Source organism: Hemicordylus capensis, chromosome 6 (assembly GCF_027244095.1).
Source record: "Hemicordylus capensis ecotype Gifberg chromosome 6, rHemCap1.1.pri, whole genome shotgun sequence".
NCBI classification, from domain to species: domain Eukaryota; kingdom Metazoa; phylum Chordata; class Lepidosauria; order Squamata; family Cordylidae; genus Hemicordylus; species Hemicordylus capensis.
In genome coordinates, this window is record NC_069662.1 from 5457910 (window position 1) to 5479885 (window position 21976).

The 21976-nt window shown below is 48.9% G+C and overlaps 1 protein-coding gene across 6 annotated transcripts; it reads left to right on the top strand.

Moving 5' to 3' along the window:
* Positions 1 to 912: 912 nt before the first annotated feature.
* On the top strand, positions 913 to 20862 carry RBM23 (RNA binding motif protein 23). 6 transcript variants are annotated; one of them, XM_053262390.1, is made up of 17 exons: positions 913 to 1098; positions 3536 to 3577; positions 7735 to 7863; positions 7969 to 8049; positions 10493 to 10540; positions 10666 to 10736; positions 10848 to 10898; positions 11879 to 12058; positions 13006 to 13059; positions 13172 to 13289; positions 13475 to 13627; positions 15127 to 15264; positions 15365 to 15430; positions 15528 to 15738; positions 17145 to 17246; positions 18176 to 18260; positions 20008 to 20862. In XM_053262390.1, exons 3-17 carry the CDS (start codon positions 7828 to 7830, stop codon positions 20009 to 20011), a joined length of 1398 nt encoding a protein of 465 aa, XP_053118365.1. In that variant the 5' UTR covers positions 913 to 1098; positions 3536 to 3577; positions 7735 to 7827; the 3' UTR covers positions 20012 to 20862. The 6 variants fall into 6 exon arrangements, with proteins under 6 accessions (XP_053118365.1, XP_053118363.1, XP_053118366.1 ...); XM_053262388.1 differs by having other exon boundaries at positions 913 to 1094; XM_053262391.1 differs by lacking the exon at positions 3536 to 3577.
* Positions 20863 to 21976: the final 1114 nt, after the last annotated feature.

A 21976-nucleotide genomic window follows, 5' to 3' on the forward strand; every position in this document is an offset into this window, starting at 1 on the left:
TGAATATTTAAAAAATGGGGGGCAGGGGCAGTCCTGTCTTGCTCTTGTACAAGGTCACTGGAAGAGATCACTTGGGGCAGGGCTTCTGAACTTCCATCATCCCCAGCCACAAAGACCATGGCTGGGGATTATGGGAGTTGTAGTCCACCATCTGGTGGCCCAAGGTTAAAACCCTGCGTTCGCGTGCCTGCCTGCTGGCCGCAACTATGGATATGTGTGCTGGTGCCTGTGCAAGTCATCGTGGAGGGAGAGAGGCAGCCTGCATGGGTTGCTTTGTTTGCGGCAAAGGGGGCGAGCTGCATTCTTCCTGAGGGATTGATAGCAAGGGGGCTGGCTGTGGAGGTAGCCCAGGCCGCGGGTGGGCGCATGGGTGTTGTTGCCATGGAAACTGCACAGGCCTCCCCTTGGCCATGGGCGCTTGGTGACCTTCCACCTTTGCCTGCAAAGGGGCCTTCCTCAAGGATCACCACCACAACAGAAGGTGGCCAATCAGGACTACGTTAGCGGCCCAGAGTCTGGCCAACCAGCGCGGGCGGTTGCCTGCAGTTCCCGCCCAGCCAGATATGGTAACCAATGACGTTTGCTGCAGCGAACAATACTTTTTTTTTCGCGTTTCCGTCTAAAGCAAAAATCTATCCTCTGCAGATGCAGCCAATCCGCGGTAAATACATTAAGCAGATCCCGCCTTCGTCTTACAGTCTTTGGGGAAGAAAATCCCACTTCAAGCGTTTCTTAGCTATTATCCAGTCAGTATCGGCGCCGTAGGGGAAGATCCCGCCTTCCTTCCGGAGTTTGGCCAATCGTCGTAGGACTCTCCCGACACCACTGCTAGACCCGTCTCCCTTCCCCCGCCTCCTCCCTCAGCCAATCAGCAATGCGAACGCCCCCCGCGCTTGCGCGCCACCACTCGCGCGAGGAGGAGGCGGAGGAGGGAGGGGGAAGGTTCTGGAGGGGAGCAGTGTTCGCCGCCATCTTAGCGTCGCTGCCGCCGCTGCTGCTGCTTTTTGCGGCCGCATCTGACGAGAACGCGCGAAAGACTTTCGACCCGGGACGAAAAGGCTGCCGGGGGTGTAACGGCGAAAAGGGCGGGGGAGGTGGGTGAGTCGCTCTCAGAGAAAGCGGGGGAACGGGAACGTCACGGTGGGTGACGTCAGCGGGAGGGGTTTCTCGAACTCCTACGGCTCTAAAGGGGGGGGGAGCGGGAAAGCAGGTGGAAGGAAAGCAGCTTGGAGGCAGGGGCGGGGTCTGTTGGGGAGGGGGCGGGGCCCTGGTCTGTGGGTGTCTCCAGGTACCTCCCCCCCGCAGTGCTTGGGAGGGTCATGCCCTCGTAGGCCTGGCGGGGGTCGGGGGCCGGGGCAAGCGACCCAACACAGGGCTTCTCAAACTTGGGTCCTCAGATGTGGCTGGACTACAGCTCTCATCACCCCCAACCTCAAAGGCCATTGTGGCTGGGAGTGATGGGAGTTGTAGTCCAACCACATCTGGGGACCCAAGCTTGAGAAGCCCTGACCGAATCGGTTTTAAGGCAGGTAACAAGATGGTGCCAGAGTGGGGCTCGTTGAACATGGCGGAGTGTGTCTGCGTGTGGCTCATTCGCTGCTTGCAGGGGTAGCAGTGCCAGGAGCGAAGCTTCTCCACTTTCCAGTGGGGGCTCCTGGTGGGAAGGGAGGCAGGAGGTTAAATGTGAAGCAGGATACTGGGAGGTCTTGATGGAAAGTGTTGTTGTCTTTTGTGTTACTTACAGCACGGTCCTATGTGTGCTTACTCTGAAATACACCCCACGGGCCTTACTCAGGGCTTGTGTGTAAGACTATCCTTTTTCCAAGACTAAGTGTCTGTGAGATTGTAGTCTTTCTGTATAAGAATAACCCTTCTGGTTCTGGGTTTGCAGACAGTAAATTCCCCTAGACTAACTTACCCCAGTCCCTTCCCCTTTGCAGATCCTGTCAGCTTACACATATGAACAAAGCCCACCCTAAACCAGAGACAAAAGTTTAATTGGTGTTAGTGGGGAGTATGCTGTAGTGGAAAGTTTGGTAGGTTTTCTGGAATAGACAAGGAGTTCTAGAAGGATGGCATCTGGAGCTTTCTGGAGGAGATTGTTTAGGGAAAAGCTGGTACAACACTTGTAAAAACACAAAACTCTGTGTTGGTTGGATAGAAGTCTGGAAGCTTGGGTTATATTAGGAAAAGCCCAGAGTTAAGGGATTATCTAGGGTAAGTCTGGAGTTAGGTGTATGTGTGAGAGCAAGAGAGAGAGACTTCCTTCCTTCCTTCCTGAATGAAAGCCTAGTAAATAAAAGTAAGTTGCAGTTGACAAGCTTGTTTGTATTTTAGCACTAAGGAAACTTACAAGCTTATATCTGAGGAGCTGTTATGGGATGACTGATGAAAGCTGAGTGTAAAACTAAGCTGCTAACTGAACAAAAAGGCCCCTTTAATGTGGTGGTTTTCTTTATATTTAGTAAGGGAATATAAAGAGAAGAGCAACCATCCCCATCCAACCGCAGCACAGCATTTCTCCAGTGGTTATTGTGGTGTGTACCTTTTGCTTCGTTTTAGATTGGGAGCCCTTTTTGAACAGGAAGCCATCTTATTTATTACTATTATTTTCTGTATATGCTGTTTTAAGAACTTTTGTTGAAAAGTGGTATATAAATACTTGTCGTAGTAATAGGAAGGATCCCTTTTGGCATACCACATGGGAGGCAAGTGCTACAGGTATTCGTCTAGGCTCCTAGCAGGCTTGAGGACAGAAATGTTGATCAGTAGAATACGTGATTCTACTGCCTTTAAACTTCAGTTTATCTGGATTTGGGGAAGAGATGGGAGTTCTGAAACTGATCTGGACTTAGGAGCAAAACAAGGGAAGTGTAGTGAATCCTTCTGCTTGGGATTTTAAAAACTTGATAAAGGCTAGAACTGCTCCTACCTGGTGCTTCTTGGCATATGAGGATTAGGAGCATTATACTGCTATTCAACCAAAATTCACAAAAGGGCTCACAATCTAAATAGAAACATAAGGCAGATACCATCAACAACTACTGGAGGGGTGCTATGCTGGGGTTGGATAGGCCTCACCGCCTGCTAAATATAAGAGAACTGCCACTTTAAAAGGTGTGTCTCTGGTCAATTAGGTGTAACTGAGGATCTGAGGTAACACTGAGGATCAAAGTGTTTTCTTGGTTGGAGCTTATGTTCTAGACACAGAGAGAGAACTTTTTTCCTGTGCATTCTTAGGGGAACCTAATGGTTTTTGCTGTATCCAAAGTCTAGAACTGGGCATCTCAAGTTTTCTTTGTAATGCAGTTGGCTGGAAAAGTAACCCTTTTGTCTGTAATATGAGGCATGAGTGTCTTGCTACATTTGCATACAGCTGTATCCAAACATTGCACCATGTGGCTTTGTGAAGGCTGGCTAGACTGCAAAAGGCCACTGGTGCCAAGGGGACCCAAATACTAGATTTCAGGCAGAAATATCCAGTGTGTGAATTAAGCTATCTGACTTTCTTTTTTCTTCTTTTTTTCTTTTCCAGTGTATTTAAACATCGGCAATATTAGTAAAGGCCTGTACCTAGGTATGTTTGGATTTGGGGACCTGTAGAAGTAAGAGAAAGCTTTGTAGGTTCTGTTTTGCCATTGGGAACACTTTCCAAGGCCACACTTAGTTTGTGAATCTTTTGAATCTTTTTGTGATTGGGTCCAGTCACTTCTCTCAGCCTAACCGGGTAGTGAAATCTAAAACTGATTGTGAGGAGCTCTAAAAGGATCTCTCCAAACTGGGGGAGTGGGCGACAAAATGGCAAATGCGCTTCAGTGTCGGCAAGCGTAAAGTGATGCACATTGGGATGAAAAACCCCAACTTCAAGTATACGCTGATGAGGTCTGAGCTGGTGACTGACCAGGAGAGGGATCTTGGGGTCGTGGTGGACAGCTCGTTGAAAGTGTCGATGTGCGGCAGCTGTGAAAGAGGCCAGTTCCATGCTAGGGATCATTAGGAAGGGGATTGAAAATAAAATGGCTAATATAATGCCCTTATACAAAACTATGGTGCGATCGCACTTGGAGTACTGCGTACAATTCTGGTCACCACATCTAAAAAAGGACATTGTAGAACTGGAAAAGGTGCAGAAGAGAGCAACCAAGATGATCAGGGGCCCCGCCTAGAGCACCTTGCTTATGAGGCAAGACTACAACACCTGGGGCTTTTTAGTTCAGAAAAAAGACTGTGAGGAGACACGATTGAGGGCTATAAAATCATGCATGGTGTGGAAAAAGTGGATAGAGAGATTCTTCTTCCTCTCACATAACACTAGAACCAGGGGTCATCCCAGGAAATTGATTGCCAGGAAATCTAGGATCAGCAAGTTGAAGTACTTTTTCACACAACGCATAATCAACTTGTGGAATTCTCTGCCACAAGATGTGGTAACAGCCAAAAACCTGGATGGCTTTAAGAAGGATTTGGATAACTTCATGGAGGAGAGGTCTATCATCGGCTACTAGCCGAAGGGCTATAGGCCACCTCCAGCCTCAAAGGCAGGATGCCTCCAAGTACCAGTTGCAGGAGAGTAACAGCAGGCAAGAGGGTATGCCCTCAACTCCTGCCTGTGACTTCCAGCGGCATCTGGTGGGCCACTGTGTGAAACAGGATGCTGGACTAGATGGGCCTTGGGCCTGATCCAGCAGGCCTGTTCTTATGTTCACCTACCTCACAGGGTTGTTGTGAGGAGAAACATAACTATGTACACTACTCTGGTTGCCTGAGAGGAGGAGTGAGATATAATTTTTTTTTAATTGTCCTTTCTCTGCAACAGTGAAAGTAATATACTTCGGTTTAAAAGAAAAATTGAGGAGAATCCTGTGTTGTATTCTCCAGTACATTATGCATTCTATCTGATTATCTTTCACTTGGTCTTTCTAAATGAGTAAAAAGGATTTGTGGCTCAATTCTACAGTTGGAGATGCAAAATTCGAAAAAGTCTAGCACAGAAGTGTGCACCATGGGGATGATTTCCATAATAGTAGCAAAGTTAATTGCTCAAAAACAAGGAAGCAAGGAAGGCTCAGCAGCTTTTAGGTATTAAAAATGTATTGATTGATTGATTAAGTGCTGTCAAGTCAGTGTTGACTCTTAGCTATCACATAGATAGATTCTCTCCAAGATGCTCTGTATTCAACTTGGCCTTGAAGGTCTCTCAGTGGTGCATTCATTGCTGTCATAATCAAGTCCATCCACCTTGCTGCTGGTCGAAGTCTTCTTCAGCACCAAAGTTCAAAAGCGTCAATACTTTTTCTATCTTGATCTTCAAAGTCCAGCTTTTGCATCCATAGAGTGTCACGTAAATGTATTGCTGTATCCTATATCTTCTGGAAAGGCTGCATGAAGGTTTCCTTCCCACTTTGTGGGATACGTAGAGTGTATATGTGTATTTTTTTAAAATAAATGAAATACATTTAGGGATTCTGAAGAAAGTATCTCCCGAAATCACATATGTTTATAGTCTGTGGTTTGCCATCCATCATGCACCCACACTAAGCAGGTTCTTGTAACTCTTGGACTCGCCTGCTTCTATTGTGGAGTTATCTTTGGGCAGGGGTTCATTATGTAGTGGGCCAGGGACAGAGCTCCACAGAGGAAAAGGATCCTTCATCAGGCAGAACCAGGGGTGGTTTCCTCCCATTAGCAGAGGTTTGGTTTTTTTAGCCATTGCAACTACTGTGCCCATCACAAATGCTGCAGAGAAGCAGGGACTCTATTGGAACTTCTGGTTGCAACAGCCCCTCTCCTCCCCCTCCACCACCACCTCCTCCATTTTTCCTTGGCTGGCCTTTTAGGAGGGAGTCTGAGGTGCCCATTTCTGGTCCTCTTATAATGCAAGCATTGGGCTATTGCCCCAGTCCCCAGATCCTTTTACTCACTCACACACACACACACACACACACACACACGTGTGTGTGTATGTATGTGTATGTGTGTATATATATATAGAGAGAGAGAGAGAGTGTGTGTGTATACACATACACAGGATTCTGTGTGCTCAGTGATAGATGGCTGCTAGTGGCATGAGAGGATCAGAAGGCAGAGTTAAGTTTAGAGGAGTTTGAAAGGCACTCTTCTGTGGATGTTCTGTACCGTCATGATTGTGTAGCAACAACCTGGCTGTTTAACATGCAGTCTGATATGTTGCCCATAAGGTATTTGTGGTTCTAGAGAAGAGGATGGTACTTCTCCTGTTTTGCCAAGGATTGCACCCCACTTCACACATCTACCTTCAGGAAAGTAGGAAAGGAAGTCAGGAAAGTAGCAGTGTCTTCGTGGATGATATGTTGCAATGTGACTCTCTAGCAAGAGTGAAGAGTGTAGGTCCTTGGAGGGGCTGAGTATTCTAGAGCAGTGATCCTCAACGTTGGGCCCCCAGATGTTCTTGGACTTCAACTCCCAGCATCCTCAGCTGCAGTGGCCTTTGGCTGGGGATTCTGGGAGTTGAAGTCCAAGAACATCTGGGGGCCCAATGTTGAGGATCCCTGTTCTAGAATGAAAGAGAGGAGCAGGTTACTATAGGGCAGTGATTCTCAAACTTGGGTCCTCAGGTGTTATTGGACTTCAACTCCCATAATCCCCAACCAAAGGCCACTGAGGCTGGGGATTATGGGAGTTGAAGTCCAATAACACCTGAGGACCCAAGTTTGAGAATCCCTGCTATAGGGTCTCATCGTGCAGGCATCTAAGAACATAAGAACACCCCTTCTGGATCAGGCCCAGGGCCTATCTATATAAGTCCTATCGGTATCTAGTCCAGCATCCTGTTTCCCACAGTGACCCACCAGATACCTCTGAGAAGCCCACAGGCAAGAGCTCAGGGTATGCCCCCTCTCCTGCTGTTGCTCCCCTGCAACTGGCATTTAGAGGCATCTTGCTTTTTAGGCACGAGGTGGCCTATAGCCCTCAAATTAGTAGCCATTGATAGACCTGTCCTCCATGTATTTTTCTAAGCCCTTAAAGCCATCTAGGCTGGTGGCTGTCTCCACATCTTGTGGCAGAGAATTCCATAGGCTAATTATGTGTTGTGTGAAAAAGTACTTCCTTCTTTCATCAGTCTTAAATTTCATGGCAATCATTTTCATGGGATGACCCCTGGTTCTAGTGTTATGTGTGAGGGAGAAAAATTTCTCTCTCTACACCATGCATGATTTTACAGACCTGTATCATGTCTCCACTCAGTTGTCTATTTTTCTAAACCAAAAAAGCCCAGTTGTTGTAGCCTTACCTCATAAGGAAGGTTCTCTAGGCCCCTGATCATGTTGCTTTCTTATGTACCTTCTCCAGTTTTCTAATGTCCTTTTTGAGGTATGGTGACTGGAACTGTACACAGTACTCCAAATGTGGCCACACCATGGATTTGTATAAGAGCATTATAATATTAGCAGTTTTATTTTCAATCCCTTTCCTAATTATTCCTAGCATGGAATTGGCCTTTTTCACAGCTGCCACATGTTGTGTTGACACTTTGAACAAGCTGTCCACCATGACCCCAAGCCAGGCAGGCAGTGTGAGAGAACTTTCACACTTGTCTGTAGATGCTTCCAGAATCTTGACATTAACTGGTTGGTAAGTTCCAGAATACTGCTTTATACTGGGATCTAGAACACTGTATCCAGGCAACAGGCACGGTCCCCTACACCTCCTGCATAGCCTGTTCCTCAATTTCACTCATGTCTTCGTCTTCTCCAGGCTGTGATCAAATTCTTTACCTGCTAGAAGCCCTTCTCCACTAGCAGCTCCTGCATCTCGGGGTGGTGGGGAGCCCACCTGTTTGGGCCAGCCATGGATCCGGCGTTCCCCAATCCATCCCAGGACCCGGTGAGTGTCATCCCCTTCTCTTTTCCTTTGAGGCATTAGTGTTGTGGGTTTAATGTGAGGATCTCTTTGTTCATCCCTCTTTCTTTTTTTCTTCCTGCTTTGCAGAGCCAAGAGGACGGCATGGCCTCGGATGATTTCGATATTGTGATAGAGGCCATGCTTGAGGCCCCGTACAAGAAAGAGGAGGTGAGGATTCAGATCCTGAAAACAGCAGCATGTACCACCTGCAAAAAGAGTTCCTAGTTACATCACCAAGTTTGAGGCAATAGTTTGTGTACATAAGAAACTGGCTTATACTAAACTGCCTCATACTGCCTCATACCATTGGTCAATCTAGCTCAGTATTGTCTATACAAGCTGGCAGTGGCTTCTCTAAGGATGCAGCCAGGAGTCTCTCTCAGCCCTATCTTGGAGATGCCAGGGAGGGAACTTGGAACTTTCTGCATGCAAGCAGGCAGGTGCTCTTCCCTGAGCAACCCCATCTTCTGAGGGGAATATCTTACAGCAGGGTTTCTTAACCTTGGGCCCCCAGATGTTGTTGGACTACAACTCCTAGAATCCCCAGCCACAGTTGTAGTCCAACATCTGGGGGCCCAAGGTTAAGAAAACCTGTCTTACAGTGCTCACACATGTAGTCTCCCATTCAAATGCAGATCAGGGTGGACCCTGCATAGCAAAGGGGACCATTTATGCTTGCTACCACAAGACCAGCTCTCAACTTTGTTTGAAAATAAAAAAGCAGAGTTTCTAACCCTCATGGTGCAGAGAAGAAACTGGAAACCATAAAGGCAGTTCCTACTACCATAAAAGCTTACATTTGAATGGTTTTGAAAGAGGCTTCATGGATTAATAGAACTGCCAATTGTTTGCACACAGCTTTTGTATCCTGTTTCCATACTTCTTACACTTGATAGACTCTGCTTGGGACTCCCCAAGTCCTAAGTCACTATCTCTCTTTCTTGCCAAAGAACACCCAGATTTTGTGGCAAAATAAAGCTGTGGGTGAGAGAATAATATGCCATTTTTCAGAATTTGTCAAGTGTGCTGATCATGCACTCCATTTATTTGGAAGTGATCATTGCTTGAAATCAAGACTTTAAACAGCACAATATTGGCCGTGGAGAACCTGTTCTCCCTTGTTTGTAAATTGTTGCATTGGTTGCTTTGCTCGATCTGTAGTTGTGACCATTGCAAAAGAATCTGTAAAGCGTGCTGGCCTGTGCTTCTTAAACGCCACCCCACACCCCCACCCCAATTCCATTTTAAGGAGCCAAATGTTCTGTTCTCAGACATATATTTGTTGGGAATTGAGATATTTTTGGACACACACACCCAGTTCTGGCGGTGGGGGTGCGGGGAAGCCGGTTAGGTAGCCGGTATTTTAGGCAGACCAAACAATAGTTTGAACTTTGTTTCTTCTTTACAATAAAATCTGGGATTCTCAGGAAAGCAAACACAGCCTCAAGTTTAAAATGAGTACACGGCCATTGTGGCTGGGGATGATGAGAGTTGTAGCAATTGGAGACCCAAGCTTAAGAACCCATGGTATAAGCAGTTTTTGTTGTCTGAGTTAGAACATGTTTTTTGAAGATTCAGTTGCTCCTCATAAGCTATGTATGATGACTTGTGTATTGCATGTTTTTGGGGGGGAACTTGTGTATTGCATGTTTTTGGTGAAGGGAACAATTCCTGGCATTAAAACCATAAAGACTTTCCAGCCAGGCAGGACTTGCCCTTGCCATTCCTTACTAGAGGCACTTGGAAACTTGGGTGTGGAAACTTGATAAATTGGGGGCTGTGAATTGAACCATTATTAACGTCTTCAGATTTAGAGTGTCTCCTCTCTCTTTCAAGGAGCCATAGCTCCTGCCTCTAGAGGTCGCTGTGCTTCTTCTAGCTCTAGGAGAGCTGATATTGAGGGATGTTGTATGTCTCCGGGGCAGCTTAAATCCTCAGTTCTTGCTTTTGCCTTAGCCTTAAATATTAAATATTTAACAGTTTTTTTTCTTTATAAGAAATTGGATGTCATGGATGCTGTAACTGGGATGTTGGGGGTTCCCATCCCCCTCAAATAAGTAACCTTCTTGATTCTGCTTGCCAGTAATTCTTGTACCAGTCCTCCATCACAAGTTCTGCTCTGTGCCAGATGGTTAGAAAATAACACACTGCATGGGGCGGTATGTTCTTGGTTTGCATGGATTTATTTTATTCTTACACTGCTATTCCATATTATCTTATTAAATAACTCTAAACCCAAAAATGTTGAAAGCCTCCAGAAACGAACGTAATCCAAGCATAACAAAGAACAGCAGCATTAAAACAGCAATAAAAATGAAAGTGGCAGTGCAGGAAAACAGCTCGTCAGTTCTCAAAAAAACCCCCCAAAAAACCAAAACAAAAAACCACAAGCAAACCCAAAGCCACTAGATCAGCTTAGACCAAAAGCTTTCCAGACAAACCAGGTCTTGGCCTGATATCTGAAGGAACTTGGTGAGCCTTTTGGGAAACAAAGTGGGCTTGTGTGGACTGTGTGTGCATGTGTGTGTGTTTGTCTGCATGTGTGCGTGCTCCCCTTGTGTGTCTCAGTGACCTTTCCTTGCTGGGCCCATCCTTCCTGTGTTTGCTCCAGGCCCAGCCAGGACCCTCAAAGCCACCAGCTGATCCCCCCACAGCACAGGTAACGTATGAAAGCGGTCGGGAACAGCCAGTGGGTGGAGCGGGCTGGGCTGGGCTTCAGCAGAGGGAGGCGGGTGGGGGGCTGTGTATTAACGCCTTGTTTTGCTTTTCATTCCCTGTCTGCAGCCACCTCAAGAGGAGCAAAGCAAGGAAGTCAAGAGAGACAGTGGCCCCAGCAGCAGTGGGGAAAGCAGCAGGTGATGCAGTGGGCTTCTCTAGCTGTATTTTTCTCTGCTTCCTCCACACCGCCTGGGTGGGTGGGTCAAGTTCTGTGCGTGCCTCTCTCACCCGCTTTCCTCCAATTGCAGCAAAAAGAAGAGAAGCAGGAGTCGAAGCAAGAGCCGTGATCACAGACACAGGTAGGGCTGGGGTGTGGCAGGCATGGGGAGAAGGTTGGGCAGGGAGCAGCTGGGTGGGTGGATTGGTTGGTCAGCAGCCTGGGGCAGGGTGGAAGTGGTGAGGACCAGGGCTCTACTTGCTCTCGTTATTTTCTTATTTATTTGTTTCTGTGCCACCTAACCCAGATGGTCCTAGGTGGTTCAAATGAATAAGCATTCTTGTTCATGTGTGACAAAAGTGGAAAGCTCCCAACTGACATACTGCCTTTCTCCAGCAGAGGATAAGTCATGCATCCGACAGCGGGTTGCTCCCCATCACTCGCTTCTAGACAAGGCTAAATCAAAACTAGAGCCCCGGGTAGCCCTCCCCCTTTGCGAGTGGGAGGAGCTTCTCCTGAAAGCCCAGTTCCGCTCTGACTCGCTCAGAGAAGGCAGGGAAGCCCCGGTGCTCTTCAGTTTTCTTCTCTTTCTGGTCTTATGGCCGACTAATCCAACTCAAAATAGGCAAAAGTGAAAAGCTCCCAACTGACATACTGTCTTTCCTGGGAGGGGGTGGCCTCCGCTGATGTGGAGAAAGAAATCTGCAGCTCAGGCTCTTCCCTTCTGCCTTCTAGCCTGCTTTGTAGATCTTGCTTGGGAGAAAATGAAATCTCCACCACCAACCCAGCATGACTGAGTGGTGACCCAGCTTTGGCCCAAGGCCACCCCTGCTGAACTCCAGCATAGCTAGCTGAAGGCACTCTCTCTGCCTTCTGCTCTTTCCCTACTTTGTCCCTGGCCTATTTGACCTGATGTGGGCCTGGTGCCCATATGCACTTCAGTGGCACTTTATAGCACTAGAGCAGGAGGAGTGGTCAAGGGGACCCTGCTGCCTTCTGCCAGCCAGGGTTTCTCAGACTTCGGTGCCCAGATGTTGTTCGACTACCACTCCTATCATTCTCAGCCTCACTGGCCTCGCCCCTGCTGCTGTAATCCCGTCTCATTCTTTGAACACCTTCTAGCCGCAGTCGGGACCGAGACCGCCACCGTAGGCGCAGCCGCAGCCGGGATCGCCGCAGCCGTCACCGGAGCAGAAGCCGCCATCGGAGCCGTAGCCGGGATCGTAGGCGGGGCAGCAGATCTCGCAGCAGAGAGCGCCGGCGGGACGAGAGAGTGCGCTACCGTAGCCCCCCACCCCCTGGGTAAGGGGCACTGCCGCCGCCCTCCTATCGCAGAGCAGTGGGTAACCAAAGGGTCAACCCGAGAGCTGAAATAATCCATGCTTTTGTAATGGTGGCTGGTAACTTAAGTTAGCTAGAGCAGCAGGCCCTGCCCTCATGGACTTCCTCTCCATCTCCCCCCACCCCCCAATAAATGTGCTGTGAGTGCCCCACCTCAGCTGCAGCAACTCTTCAGTACTGTTCCCTCTACTCTCTTTTCATCTGTGCAGAACGGGTTTTGTTCTGGGCAGCTGTATCAAGGCTGTGTGCGCACACACATGCATTCAGAATGGGGCCTTCCTGATTCAACTTGAGTGGGATCTAAAATTAACTGAGCGGACCTCAAAAAGACTTGTGTGTGCACATGCACACGCCTTAGAGGGAATACTGCTCTTCAGCCACCTGAAGCTGCTTCTGCCCCACTGTACAGCTTTGGAATAAGAAACGTGCCTCTGGTGCCACAAATGAAAGTCAGCCACGAAAGTGGCAGCCGTTGGTGGGTGGTTGTGCGACAAACAAAGTTGGGGAGCACAGGATCCAGCACCCGTCTCTGTAACCAGGCCGTCACCTGGGTTGGGGTGACATTGACTTCGGGCAGATGACTTAGGTGGAAGAGAGCCAGCCTGGTGTAGTGGTTAGAGTGCTGGACGAGGACTGGGGAGACCCGAGTTCAAATCCCCATTCCGCCATGAGACTTGCTGGGTGACTCTGGGCCAGTCACTTCTCTCTCAGCCTCACCTACTTCCCAGGGTGGTTGTGAGCAGAAACAGAAGTATGTACTACACCATTCTGGGCTCCTTGGAGGAAGAGCAGGATATAAAATATGATGATAATAATCATCTGCTCTTGTGTATAGTTTGGCAGCACTTGCTGCTTTCTCACAGCAGGATCGAAGCAGACCAACCTAATTCCCGCTTCTCTCTCCGCAGGCGGCGGTTCGGGCATAGCAAGAGTCCTTTGTACAGAGAGAAAAGCCCCCTCCGGTGAGTGCTGGGATTAGGGAGTTGGGGCTTTGTCCCAGAAGATGTGGAGTGCTTCCTCCCTGTTCTGGGCTCCTGTTCTCTGTGCTTGACTGACTTCTCCTGCTCCCTCTAGGGAGCCCTTGGGCAGCCTGAGCCCAGAGGAGCGTGATGCCCGCACTGTGTTCTGCATGCAGCTGGCCGCCCGCATCCGCCCCCGTGACCTTGAGGACTTCTTCTCTGCTGTCGGCAAGGTAGTACTCTCCCCCACTCCCACATCCACCTGCTCCTTCCACTCCTTTACATGTAGATTGAAGGCCCTCTTTTCACGACTGTGCTCTGTACAGAGCCTAGCATTCTGGCCCTAAATAAACTCTAAATTACCGAGTTCCCACAACAGTCCAGTCTTCTCACTTGCCTCGTCTTTTCCCCCGGGCAGGTGCGTGACGTGAGGATTATCTCTGACCGGAACTCCCGCCGCTCCAAGGGCATCGCCTATGTGGAGTTCTGTGAGATCCAGTCGGTGCCCTTGGCCATTGGGCTGACGGGCCAGCGCCTCCTGGGTGTACCCATTATTGTCCAGGCGTCCCAGGTGCGAGGCATGACTCGGGTGGGGTGGGAGGATGCAGAGGGGGTGCTGGTACTGCCACGACTCCTGGGCTTTAGCCGAAGGGGGATGTGTGGTTCAGGCAGCTGTATGGCCAGGTGGGATGTTGCCATTGTTAGGAGGGGAAAGCGTGGACTTGGAGGTGGTTCTAAAATGTGCCGCAAAAGAGTGTTTGGAGGGTTGGGTTTCAGGAAAGGACGGAGTTAATTTCAGAATTTCAGCCTCCTGTGTGTGCTACCCCGCCATGGAAGGGGAAATGGAGTGGCTTCTGTGTGTGTGTGTGAGAGAGGGAACCATATATGCAGCCAGGGCTCTTGTTGGCTGTTCCTCCCTCAGCTGATGAGGCAAACTGCTTCTAAAGCCAAGTCTTGACTTTCCTTGTTGGCTGTAGAAGCCACAGTGGCAAAAGCCTTCAGGAAAACTTCACTTGGCTCACAGAAATGATTCCTCTGGATCATGGCTGCCTTGACATGGTCAGTATCAATAATAATAATAATAATAATAATAATAATAGCAGCAGCAACAAATAATAAACTGTATTAGCTGCCCCATAACATATTGTTCTCTGGCTGGCTTGCAACACATTAAACATCCAATAAAAACACACAAAACACATCAAATCACAATAAGCCAAAAAAAACCCTCCAACAACAATGCAAAACAATTTGAAGAATTGTTTTTTTAAAGTCAATTTTTAAAAGCCAAAGTGAACAGACTTTGACGTCTAAAAGAACAAAGTGATGGTGCCAGGCGAACCTCACTGGAGCGGCTGTTCCATAAATGGGGTGCAGCCACCAAAAAGGCCCTTTCCTTAGTAGCCACCTGCCTCACCTTGTTTGGCAGGGGCACTCGGAGCAGGGCTGCCGAAGATCTTCTGGTCCGAGTCAGGACATATCGGGCAAGGCGCTCTCTCAAGTAACCCGGTCCCGAGCCGTGTAGGGCTTTAAAGGTTAAAACCAGCACTTTGAATTGGGCCCGGAAACAGACTGGGAGCCAGTGCAGCTGACAAAGTACTGGCATGATATGGTCAAAGCACCCAGTCCCAGTTGTTAATCTTGCAGCCCTATTTTGTACCAACTGCAGTTTCCGGACCGTTTTCAAAGGCAGCCCCACGTACAACGCATTGCAGTAATCTAAGCGAGAGGTTACCAGAGCATGTGAGTAACTGCGGCCAAGCTCTCTCTATCCAGGTACGGTCGCAGTTGGCGTATCAGCTGAAGCCGATAAAAGGCGCTCCGAGCCACAGAGGCCACTTGAGACGCTAGCGACAGTGCTGGATCGATGAGCACCCCCCAGACTGCGAACCTGGTCCTTCAGGGGAAGTGTATAAATATGGACCACCTTATTCTCTTCTTTAACTTACCCACCTTGGGGGACCAATTGTTTTGAAAAGGCAGCCAATCTACTTATTTTACAAGAAGGCACTTGCAAATCCTGCCAGTTCCTTGTGACTGTTTCTAATCCCCTTGGGTCTGTGGTCCTAGGCGGAAAAGAACCGGCTGGCAGCCATGGCAAACAACCTTCAGAAAGGCAGCGGAGGGCCCATGCGGCTCTACGTCGGCTCTCTCCACTGCAACATCACCAAAGAGATGCTGCGTGGGATCTTTGAGCCCTTTGGCAAGGTTGGTGGCAGTCAGGCTGGAATGGGAGGGGGTTGTCTTGGCCCTTGTGGGGAGGCGTGTCTTCGTGGAGGTCTCATCTGTGCTTTTCTCTTCTTCGCAGATTGACAGCATTGTCCTGATGCGGGACCAGGATACCGGCCAGTCCAAGGGTTATGGCTTCATCACAGTAGGTTTCAGTTCTTTCACCTGTTTTGGGGTGCCTCTGCGGATTTCCTCTTAGGGCACACATGGAGGGGAGACATTCTTTGTCCTTTCTCCCTCAGTTTGCAGAGGCCGAGTGTGCCCGCCGTGCCCTGGAGCAGCTGAATGGGTTTGAGCTGGCCGGCCGGCCCATGCGGGTTGGGCAAGTCACTGAGCGGCTGGACGGTACCACCGATATCACCTTCCCTGATGGGGCGGATGAGCCTGACCGGGCCGCCCTTAATCTTGGCACCACTGGCTCCCAGCTGCAGCTCATGGCCAAACTGGCAGAAGGTGAGCTTCCCTGTAGAAACGGAATAGAAGGGACACCTGAAGCAGGGGGCGGGTATCTAGCGAGGGCATCTCTTCCCTAGGAATGGAATGGCTTTCATTCGTCAACTGACTTTGAAAGTCTGTGGTCCCCCGAGTGACACACAACAAGATTAAAACAGTTAAATCCAGATGACAACTTTGAACATATGTAGCCAGAAAAAAGTATTGACAAAATAGTCAAGGGTGTGGATCTCAGGAGTCTCCTTTGGAAGGGAGTTCTTCAGAATGGGAGCCACGACCAAGAAGGCCCTGCTCCTCTAATTGCCATTCTCCAGCAGTGAAGAAGTGCCTTTGGGTAGGGGTTGCTCCTGAGATGGGGCCAATCAGAGTTCAAGCTTTAGCCTCTCTCTATAAGAGGAGGTGTTCCCCTTCCCCTTGAGCCCCCCCAGTTCTACCCTGTCTCACTCTGATAAGACTGGCTTGTCATGGCACTCACAGTAGGGTCTTCTTGCTAGATTTCAGTTTGGGATGAGGGTGTCGCTCATGTGGAACCCCCTTTGACCAATCCAAACTTCCTCTTCTTGTGTTAGTCCTGTGGCAGTGGATGGAATAAAACTGCATCCCTTTTCCCACTCTTGTCTAGACTTACCGTTCCTTCTGCATTTACAAACCCTTTAATTTCCGAAGCGTGTTTATTGAGAGAGAAGTTAGTGGGGAGCGAGCAGGAACACAGATGCCTCTTCTTAGGCTACTGGCGTAGGGGCCCCTTCCCCGGATGCCTCTGTCCAGCATGAGAAGAGGCTGTCTTCCTCACAGAAGGACCTCTGTGCTCTTTGCCTTGGGTAATCTCTCCGTCTACAGAGATGTGAGGACAAATCAGGATTGCATAGAGAAATGTTGGAAAGAAAATCTGAATCAATGGTGGGGTAGGAGAAAGGAACAGCTGAGGCTTGCCTTGAATTGTCAGAAGTTAGTGTTAACTCATTGTTGGGGTGGGGAAAATCGGTTTCTTGGCTTAATAACACTGCTTTATCTACACTGTTTTTCTGCTTCTTTTAATCCTTAATAATACTACAAGAGACAGCTTTTTAGAACTTCCAATGCTCTAGTTACTTCAGAGGAATTATTTTTTTAAAAAGACTAACATCTGGCTGTCCATAGTTGAGGAACAAGATATTAGGACAGCTTCAGCCCTTACCTCGAGGCACTGAAAAGAGGATGCCCAGCTTGCCCACTGTGGTGGGTGGTTTGGTTTTGTGTGTGCGCCTGAGTAACATCTTAGGGTGCTTTTGATGTGGCCAAAATTACTTGGCAGCATCCTGGAGCAATGAGTTCTTAAGTCAATCACGCCTTGCATGAAATAACTCTCTTTGTTGGAGGAGAAAGTGTGTGCCTGAGTGTCCTGTTCTTCTCTCCACCCATCACAGCAGGTTCTGGGATCCCCCTCTCAACTACAGCAGCGGCTCAGGCTGCCCTGCAGCTCAACGGAGCGATCCCCCTGGGAGCACTGAACCCGGCTGCCCTGACAGGTAAAGCAGAGAGTGATCTCCTGTCGAGCATCAGGAGCAAGAAGTAGAATCTCGGAGACCCTCAACTCCAGTGATTGGACAGCCTTTGAGTTGCCTGGTGATCTGAAGAGATCATCATCACCCTATTCCTCATGAAGCTGCTTTCTATTGAATCAGCCATTGGTCCCTATAGCCCAGTATGGCCTACTCTGACTGCCACTGGCACTCCAGAATCTCAGATGGGGGGACTCTGTCTCCTGCTGTCTGAGATTGAATTTGGGGCTTTGTGCAGGCAAAATGGGTGCTCTGCAACTGAGCCAGGGCTGAGTCACCCTTCATCTGAGCAAATATTTGCCCAGCCTAGGAAAAGAGTCAACGGTGAACAACTCCATGCTTTCCATAACATCAGAACATAAGAAAAGCTCTGCTGGATCAGGCCTAAGGCCTCTCTAGTCCAGCATCCTGCTTCACACAGTGGCCCACCAGATGCCTCTGGGAAGCCCACAGGCAAGAGCAGAGAGCATGCTAGATAGACCTATTCTCCATGACTTTATCTAAACTCCATCCAGGCTGTTGTCTGTCACCATATCTTGTGGCAGACCATTCCATAGGTTGATCATATGTTGTGTGGGAAAAGTACTTCCTTTTATTGGTCCTAAATTCCTTGGCAATCAGTTTTATGGGAGGACAGTGTTATGTGAGAGGGCGAAAAACTTCTCTCTGTCAACCTTTCCACACCATGCATGGTTTTATAGACTTCTATCATGTTACCCCTCAGTCATCTTTTTTTCTAAACCAAAAAGCCCCAGGTGTAGCCTTGCCTTGTAAGGAAGGTGTTCTCGGCCGCTGATCCTCTTGGTTGCCGTCCTCTGCACCTTTCCCAGTCCTTTTCCACAGTTGCAGCCAGAAATGCCTTCCTTAGAAGTCTAACCCTTCCTCCTCTTCCTCAGCTCTCAGCCCAGCACTGAACCTGGCTTCACAAACATTGGCCTCCCAGTGCTTCCAGCTTTCGGGCCTCTTCACTCCCCAGACAATGTGAGTTGGCAAATGTATGTATGTATTATCCCAAGTTCCAGTTCAATTAAACACTCAGGAAGGCTTATAACTTTAAAACAAGCACTTAAAATTACAAGGCAGTATTAAAAACTAACAGGAGTGAAAAGTGTGTGTGTGTGTGTGTGTGTGTGTTTTGAGGGTGGGGCGCAGGATCAACCGCGGTTGGCATGAAGAGCAGATGAGAGAGTAAAAGGCGGGGAGGCCTTTGGACCGTCCTAGAAAGATAAGTCTGTGCCAGACATGACTCTCTAGAGGAAGAGTTTCAGAAGTCGAAGTCACCATTGCAAAGACCCCCTTTCTGGTCATCATTCACCCTGCCCTAAGCATTGTAGGGGTGATGGAATCAAAAAGTCTTTGGGGGGGGGGAGAAAATCAGCACCCTCTGTGCCAGAAATTCAAATGTGAGTATGATATAATCCCAACTGCTGAAGACTTGCAGCCCAGAATTGGATAATTGATTTGGTGTGTGGCAATTCAGTCGCCTATTTCTGTAGTTTCTCCAGTCTCTAAAGCAAGGGGTGTGCAGAACCGGGTTCAAATTAAACCAGCCCCCCAAAAAGGCATCTGGTCTGAGTTCGAACTTGACTGGGCCTGGTTTGTGGGCTATCCTTGTAAAGGGGAATCCAGCAAATGGGGTGGGAGAATCTTTTACAAAAGATTGTGTGACCAGGGGTGGGGGGCAGCAAGAGGTCACCTTCCTGGCTTGTGCGGTGCTGGCAGATCCTCTAGGCCCCACCAGTGCTGCCACCTGCCCCTCTCCCCCAGCAGTGTGGGGCAGTGGCAGCCTGCTTCCAGCCTTTGTGGAGGCTGGAACTGGGCCACATCTGTCACACGCTGCTGAGGGCGTGGGCAGGGCTTAGAGGAGCCGGCTTGGTCGCTCAAGCTGGTAAGGTGCCCTCTCATGGTGTCCCCCCCCCCGCCGCACTTAGAACATTTTTAGAGGATTCTCCCACCCCTTTGCTTGTAAAGTAAATACTTTAATACTTTAAATTTAATTTAATAATTAATAATAATCAAATAATAATATAATAATTATTAATTAATTAATATAATAATTAATAATTAATTAATATAATAATTAAATAATTAATAATTTGATTTGATTTAATACTTGTAAAGTATTATTAATAATAATAAAATAATAATAAAATAATAAAGGGAATCCTCACCGGATCCCCCTTTACAAGCATAACCCTTGAACCAGTTCAACCAAACCGACCAGCCCCCAGCCAGCTTGATCAAACTGGCTTGTGGACTGGCGGCTCGGTTCAGATTTGGACTGAAGTGTCTGAAGCGGTTCCATGCACACTCCTCTTTAAAGCTCTAGAACAGCCTTCTTGTTCCCACAACTAAGCTGATGGATTACTTTGCTCACAGATGCTAAGAGGTGTCCAACAGTGTTCGGTCGCTGTCATGGGTCTCTTCTCCCCGCTTCCTCAACATAAAATTAGTTTTGTTTCCTTTCATGATCCACACTTTCAGATTTTTGCAATCTGTTGGCAAGAAGCCTGGGTGGCAGGGGGATATGAAGGAGAAATCAGGGCAAAAATACCAGCTTTGCAGCCTTGTGGTCTAGAAAGTTTGCTTTCTTAAAAAAAACCAAAATATCTGTCTTGTTAAGTCTGTCCTTATGCGAAAGGAGGCACCACTGGGACTGGCTGAGGTGCCACAGAGAGGAGTTGGATGGCTCCTTCCTCACCCTTTTTCCCCTCTCCTCCCTTTGCAGGTAACATAAGGCAACCCAGTTTCCCCCTGCCCTCCCTCTCCCACGGAGCCAGGAGGGAAAAGATCATCTCCACACCATCGTCACCTCACTGCCCCCATTGGATACGAGGCAGGGGGGCGGACTCTGAAGGAAAACCCCCTGGGGCCCCTTCTTCTGTGAACTGATTTTACTCTTGATTTCCCTCCCACCAGGTGCTGGGGGGGTCGGCGTTCTATCCCCTGGTTTTGGAATCATAATCGGAGGGGGTGCATTCTCCCCTTTGTGGGAACCTCAGAGGAACTGGGGGACCCATTTCCCCCAAACTGTGGGATTGCAGCATCTCTTATTTTTTTTTGCCTCCCAGCAGAGCCCAACGGGGCTGCGGCATTGGGATGTCCATTTTTTTGCCATTCCTCTTCCCCATCTTCCACTCTCCAATGGCGTATTGTGGGTATTTGCTGGATGGCTTTCAGAAGTGGCTCATGACAGATGGAGTGTGCGTGTCTGTACATAGGGAGGAAATAAGGAAGAGTCACAAACCAGCATTTTGGTGGGAGGCCTGGTCCTGAGGGGTACCATTCCCTCCCCCCCTTCCCCCCCCACCCAAGCAGTGTTCTGTTATCCCCTTTCAATCTGTAGAGGTCGCATACAGTGTGGGGATGTTGTCCCTTTCCTCCCCCCTCTCCTTTTTTTTCTTGGGTCTGTATCCTCTTCTTGGTGTTCCTGTTTCCTGCTGCACCTGCCCTTGGAATCCCTCAGACCACCTCTTTATTTCCTCTTCCCCAGCCTTCAAAGGTGTATCTTGGTTTTCTTTTTATCTGTCTCAATTTTTTTTTTTTTTTGCTTATAAATGAATAATAAAAGTCACCAACTGTAGCCTGTTGTCTCCCATTCTTCAGCATCTGCCATGGGAAAATGGTTGTGCTTGTGGCTGGTGTGGGAGGATACCTTGGCCCTGGGTTGAAAAAAGGGGGCCAGAACAGCTGCATATCTGGGTCGGGGCTGAATTACAGGGAGGGTTGGGGATGGTGGTGGTGAAGAATCCTTCAGAGTTCGACTTCAGGCTGGAAAAAGAAAGAAGAGATGTCGAGATGCTTTGTCTAGATCAGTATTTCCAAAGCTATTTCTGGTAGCTGGCGCAGCTGCTCTTGGAGGTTCTTGGCCCCTGGCTGCTGTGTGATCTGGCTGCTTTGGCTGTGCTGCCTCAGTGGAAGGCTCCATAAGAGCACTGATCTCCTGCAGAGATGCAACAGGCTGCCCCAAAGGGCTTCTGATTACGCTGCATCTCTGCTGGAATTCCTGTCAGGGTCATGCCTAGAGCAAATCCCCTGCAGAATCGGCCCTTTCTCTCCAGTCCCCACCCCAGCAGAATGGAAGCAGGCAAGAGCAGAACAGCATTTCATGCAGAGAAGCAGGATCCATCCTCTTCTGTGGAAAGGGTGCTCTAGACTCTCAGGAGCTTTTAATTCTAGTTTTTATTTTTTGTGGCACATCAACGGTTCCACCAGCCCACAGTTCTGGAACTACTGATGGAGATGGAAAGAAACAAGCCTTCCCCCAAACATCTGGCATGGACCCTGCAAGTCCGCGGCAGCGGTGAGACTGGCTTGCTACCTGCCAGCGTCAGCCCTCTCTCCAGGGCTAGTGTGCCCACACCCCACCTAACCCTCCTAGCGACTGAAAGGAGCCTTTTAAGCCTCGTCCATTCCTGGGCCAGCTTCTGATGGGGAACGGCCAGAAATGCTTGGGCTACCCCACCCATATGGTTTCCTGCAGCTTTTTTTCCTGGGGTGGCCAGCCAGGCACTATACTGGGTGGAGGTCTTGGCTTCCCTCGCTAGGAGGAGACTGGCAGAAGGCAGGTGGGTGGGCACAAAGTGTCTGGGTGCCCCACTCTGTCCTGGCCAGCCACGGGGTTGACATTGCCTAGTTTTTCTCAACAGGAACCTGGGGTGGGGGGGTTGGCTGGCTGGCTGTCTCCCACCCTTTCC

Excerpts from the sequence above, each read along its gene's own strand:
- RBM23 (XM_053262390.1), top strand. The coding sequence starts at position 7,828 with ATGGATCCGGCGTTCCCCAATCCATCCCAGGACCCG. Across the intron at positions 10,541-10,665 it reads CTGATCCCCCCACAGCACAG|CCACCTCAAGAGGAGCAAAG; the intron begins GTAACGTATGAA and ends CCCTGTCTGCAG. Across the intron at positions 12,059-13,005 it reads CGTAGCCCCCCACCCCCTGG|GCGGCGGTTCGGGCATAGCA; the intron begins GTAAGGGGCACT and ends CTCTCTCCGCAG.